The sequence below is a fragment of the Pygoscelis adeliae genome, unplaced genomic scaffold (genome assembly GCF_000699105.1).
Source record: "Pygoscelis adeliae isolate BGI_AS28 unplaced genomic scaffold, ASM69910v1 Scaffold358, whole genome shotgun sequence".
Classification (NCBI taxonomy): domain Eukaryota; kingdom Metazoa; phylum Chordata; class Aves; order Sphenisciformes; family Spheniscidae; genus Pygoscelis; species Pygoscelis adeliae.
This window is the reverse complement of record NW_008825429.1, coordinates 3,278,043-3,283,637: the sequence shown is the minus strand read 5'-3', so window position 1 is coordinate 3,283,637 and position 5,595 is coordinate 3,278,043. Positions and strand designations below refer to the sequence as shown.

General features: G+C 49.4%; 1 protein-coding gene across 1 annotated transcript in view; it reads right to left on the bottom strand.

Moving 5' to 3' along the window:
* Positions 1-1,499: 1,499 nt before the first annotated feature.
* Positions 1,500-5,595, bottom strand: part of MSI1 (musashi RNA-binding protein 1) — a 30,989-nt gene continuing 26,893 nt past the window's right edge. Inside the window, exons 11-13 of the mRNA XM_009330813.1 lie at positions 5,308-5,520; positions 4,751-4,816; positions 1,500-3,777 (exon numbers count right to left, since the gene is read on the bottom strand). Of these exons, the coding sequence (XP_009329088.1) occupies positions 4,775-4,816; positions 5,308-5,520 (255 nt within the window). The 3' untranslated portion in view covers positions 1,500-3,777; positions 4,751-4,774. The remainder of the gene's footprint in view (positions 3,778-4,750; positions 4,817-5,307; positions 5,521-5,595) is intronic.

Here is a 5,595-nt window from a genome sequence, read left to right as displayed (position 1 = left end):
GAGGCTCTAACACTGTCAGGGCTACAGGTTTGGCATTTTTACACACTCAAGGTATAGATCCTAGACTGCTCAGCTGATAGAGTCTGCATTTATTTCTAAAGCACCAAGCAAGCCTTCAGTTTTTAAGAGCAGACAAAGAGGCAAAGCCCACCTTTCCGCAACAGCCTAATATACTAGAGTGCTTATTCAGGAAGCTTGGGGTTCAGTGCCCTTCAGTAGGTTCAAATGCATGTTTCTGTAAGGGACGATGAGGACATCTTCCCCCTCATAGTGGCTGAAACTATGCCAGGGTGCCCATAGTATCCATAGGATGTATATCCATATCCATAGGACATCTCGTTAAAGGTAGACATGCTGATGAACAACCAGAACCATTCCGACTTTTCTGATCTCTCACAAGCTCTCCGATTCTCTGGGATTCCCCGCTCACAGGTTAGCTAAAGCCAAACTCTTGAATCGAGTTACAGATTCAAGATTCTTGTGTCCCAATAGTGAGAACATTGAAGGAACATTAAAGGCTGATGTAAAGGACAGTCAGTTAGTTCAGAAACAAGGATTTAATCTTTTGCACACAGATCAATCAGCTGACTTTCCCTTCAATATCCATTTAAGTGTTTTCTTTCTCCTTTGCCACTTTGGCCACCTTTACTCTTTTTTTTAATTATTTCTCTGTTCTCTTACCTGTGAACCTTAAGACTCTGTGGTTCCTTCTTCCTCATTTCTCAATGTCTGATGTTGCCAAGAAAACTTCCAATAAACTGGCTTTTTTAAGTCACAAATCAAAAATACTGTCATATCTTGGATTTCACACATTTTAACTCAACAAGAGGATCACCAAATGTGGGAAAGCGAGCATGTGAGCATTACAAGAGTGCCTCATGAGAAAAATCCCAGCAGGGTAAAGATTTTTCCACCAATGCTATTTTTGGTTTCCCCCAACCTGTGCTGCATACAAAGCCACTGGTCCCCCGTATGCTTGTGAGGACATCCTGACTTGCAGCTGGTTCCTAAACTTATAGGCTTGAGCCTTAGGTTATTTTTAAGAATTCTCTATAATTAAGAGCTGCTGCACAGGGCTCCCCACCCTATTTTACACCGTTATAATTTACCTTTCTCTTGTGGTGTTGTCTGTTAAGGACCTTTCTTCCCTTCCAATCTCTACATTTTACTTTCTTAGATCTCACCTCCTTGGTCCACCATAGTCATTGAATCCAGAGCATCTGAGCCAAACTCCTAAGCACCACACTATCTCCTCCTTTCTTGAGCCTACAAATATCTATACAAAACCTCTGTAACGTAGAGAAGAGACACGATCTCTACTAAAACCAGATCTGCCTCACATTATAAACTGGGCCGCTGCCAAGAGCTGGGAGCAGGACACAGAGTCAGAGCCCTGCCTGGGACTTTTATCCTAATGGCAGGATGTGACTCCTGCCAGGTGCAAGTTCACCTGAAATCTCCATTTGAAAATCTCCCACCCCCAAATAATGACAGAGAAGGACAGTTTTCAAATAATTTATTAGGAATTTAAAACTGAAATCTGGAAAAAGGGTTACAGGTGTGGAGAGAACAAACATCGGAGTGTAATAACTTACTGGCTTAAAAACACAGCTTTATTTCTTTTAAAAAAAATGCCCACCCTGAAACCGGAGCCCCAGCCTCCAGGCAGTGGCAGCACTGGCCAGAGAGTGAATCGCAGCCCAGCAGCAGCACAGCTGGCCTTGGATGTCTGGAGGGGGCACGGAAGCAGTTCAGCGCATATACCAAGAGGGAGGAAAGCGCTGTCCGCAGACCCAAACTTGAAGTATATAGAATAAAAATAAACCCAATAAAATGCAGCTTTTCTTTAATTAGGAAATATTTAAAAAAACAGACATACAGACTCTTGTCTCAGTAACAAAAATTATTGCTTTGTGTTTTCAGTACTAATCTGTTAAGTACCCTCTTACCTAAACAGAACTCTCCAAACGCATCGCCCAGGTCAGGACAAGCTCCGGCAGACGGGGGAGGGACGGAAGAGAAGGGCCCTGTGGGCATCGTGGCCCTCCCAGTCCTTTTCTAAATGCCCCCCTCCCTTACAGGGGCTCAGTTTGGGGGAAGAGAGGGAATGATTTTTAAAACTTAAGATGAAGCTGTTATTTCCCTGGGAAAAGAGTTTGGCTGCATCTTAATAAAAGGCTTAATCACCCCCCTTAACAAGGTCTTTGGTTCACTGAAATCCAGACCCAAACCTGCCCCACGTACTCCTGCTGGAGGCTTCCCCTGGCAGAGTGCCTGTTAGCAGGGCCCTGGACCACGCCAGGGGAAGCCCCGGCAGGTTCTGGAGAAGGGACCAGAGCACCCCGCACAGGACAACAGACAAATTCCCACAGTCTTCAGAACACAGAGTAAAGCAAACGGGAAGCTGCAATTCTATAATTCATATAATCCCTGAGAAGCCCTTAACCCGCCCCCAAATCACCACCCTAATGCTTTTCTCCCCCGTTAATGACTCCCCAACCCAGCGCCCTGCCCTTCAGAGAACGACCACCCAAATCTCCCCCTGGCCCTGGCCGACACCCCTTCCGACACCCTCGCCTCCGGAGGAGGATCCCCTTTCCCAGGAAATCTTGACACAAACGATAGTGTTTGGAGAGTGAATTCCTTTCAAAGTAACCAAGACAAGCAATGGCGGTAAAGCCCTTTACCTAAAGCCAAACCGGAGGCTGGCACTACGGAGCCCAGTGATGGAGTCTGTACATCGAGCGATTGGAAGCAGCTTTAACCCGCTCAGCAAAACAGCCGATGGCCGGTACGTTTCACCCCCGCCCCCACCCCCCCTTTCATCTCATCAGAGGTCTTAAAATCTTACAGTAAAAGGTGTACAAAAAAAGAACGGAGTCCTGTCAGGATTCTGCTGGAGAGTATTGCTCACACTGCGGCGCCAAGTCCAGGACCTGGAGCTGCTCCTTGGAGCCAGGCTGCGGGCGGCAGCCAGGTTCAGCTCGCGATATTTACATATTATACAGGAGGAAAAAGAAAACCCCACGTAAAACTAAACCTAGGAAAAAAAAAATCTTTCAGCTGTAAGGATAGTGTTTTTCACTTAGCAAAATATACATTTGTTTTGTTCCATAGCGATGTCCAACGTTTTCGGATCCTTGGAGTTTCACGCTTTTCAAAGCCTCACATTTACAAAACAGAAACAATTAAAAACAGTTTCTTTAAAAAAAATAGAAATACATCAGTTCCTCTCAGCCTTTGCTCTCTGTGTGTCTCTTTCTTCCCTTCAGAACTGCATTCTTGTTACATACCGTGCTTTAAAAACACTGACGACAACAACAACAGAGTTGAAAATATTCAAAACAGTTTCAAAGCCAAATAAAAATACTCCTCAATAAAAACTACCTAACACAATCACAAAGCCAATTCATAAAATATGTCTACTAGCTCGGGAAAGAGCAAACAACAAAAAGAAGGGGTAGCCCCAAAAAAAGATAAAAAAATAAAATAAAAAAATAAAACTAACAGCTAATAAAATAAATAAAAGAAGAATCGGTGGGCTGGGGGCAGGGAGGGGGGAAGCGTAAACCGTCGGTGGTTAGTAAGAAAGCGAGATGATCTCCTTGGGTTCAGTCCAGTGTGGTCTGGTCAAAGGGAGAGATCAGGGCAGGGCGGCAGGAGCCTGGCAGCCAGCCGGCAGTGTGCAGTTTGATTCAAGAAAAAGGTAACCTTGGCTCATCCCCCGAGGCTCACCAGATCCTCCAGCCGCTGTCCTCGGTTAGGTCACTGGGGAATCTGTGGGGCACAGCAGGGGAGGGAAGGGACAGGATCTAGAACAACCAACAGCTTCTCTCTTGGGGTTTTCTTCCGGTGTGATCTGACAGAAATACTCGATACCCGAACTTGCCCCAACACAGACTTGCTCTGCATCTCGCTGGCACAGCGACGGGGCACGGCAGAGATGCTTCCGTCTTTAATGGCAACGTGCAGGCCTGGGAAACAAGGCTCCACATGCCGTGCAGGCTGCCTGCCTGGACCTGTGGCACTCCTGGCCCCCGGGAGGCCTGTGACATAGCGGGGTCCAGCCGTTTCTCCAGCACTCAGCTCGGTGCAGCCCGACCAGGCTGCCATGGCTCCTGTCTGGACACCCTTCCCTGCAAGTTTTTGCCCTCCTTTTTGAAAAGCTGGGGGTTTTTTAATTTTAAGCCAGCTAACTTCAGCCATGTTTGCAAAGCAAAAAGAGACCATCCACCAGTTCCCTCTCAGGCTCAACCAAGGACCAGAAGCAGAACTGATCAGACTCAGATTTTCCTTCTGCCCTTCTCCCAGGCAGGAGAGGAAAAACCTCACTCCCCAGAGACAGCGGTCTCAGCAGCAGTGAGAACAACCAGTTACATGGAGGAGGCATCCCCAGCCACACAGGTGAGCCAAGCTTGTCTCTCAGGATCACCACTGGGTTGTGATTCTGGCCAACCCTGCAGACCTTTCCTCTTTCTGTCAGTGCTCCCATTTCCTTCCCCTTCGCACCCAGACACTAAGCGATCTCTCCACAGCACTCCCAGCCTGGGGAGCGTAAGGTAGAAACCCAACCTGCCAAGCCTCTGGTGCAGAAGAGAGCCCCAGGCTGGCTGCAGCGCTCCTCCCGCAGGCTGGGTCAGGCCGGCGAGCTTCACAGTGGCATCCACAGCTCCTGCTGAGAGCCCAAGCACAGGGGCCGGCTCAGAACTTCACTCCTCTCATTACCCGTTCCTGTTCGAAGCTCTCTTACCTCCTGCCTCCTTGGTCCCCAGCTTCAGTGATACCCATTGGTAAAAGCTGTTGCAATCAAGGGACCCTGTGAAGAAAGAGTTAAAACCCCACTCTTAAGCAAACAAAAGAAAAGTGAAGGAGAATTACTACCACAACAAATTCAGTCTTGGCCCAGATGCTGGGAAAGCTGGCTTCAGTTGGAGGAGGCAGGTCTAAAGAGCACATCACCTTGCAGCACACTGCATCAGGGCCTCTTGGAAAGTCTGGGCCAGATCAGGGAAAAGTCCGGAGACCAGGACCTTGAGTGGTGGCCAGGGAGAGCCAGCGGAGCCCAGGGATGCGGGCTCCAAGTGAACTGCTGCATCCTGCACCATCCGTCTGTGGCCTGGGGCTCAGCGGTGGCACGGCAGATGCTGCAGCGGGTGCTATTTCTTAACCAGAAAGCAGGCTGTGGGCCGAAAGGGGACCGCCCACTGCTGCTCACCTCCATCACCACGTGGAGATGCAGCCCCTTCCCCTGGCCGTGCCACTCTCCATCTTCCTCCCCCTGCGCAGAGCCCAACAGGGAACACTCACCCCTAGGCTGTGGCCGAAGCCGGTGCTCGGGGCTGGACTGGCAGCGCTGATGTAACTGCTGACCCCTGAGTCCTGGTTGGCGGCTCCATAAAGCTCTGCCATCGGCCCAGGGCTGGTGGTGCCCAGAAATCCACCGGTACGACTGGGGGTGGAACCTACGGGAGGCAGCAAAACTACGTAGTGAAGATCCCAAAAATGCAACCCCGTCCCACCCTCCTCCCACAGCCCATGGCAAACCTCCGTGACAGGACACCGCGCCGGGGAGGAAAGTGGCAGTTACCCGTCCCT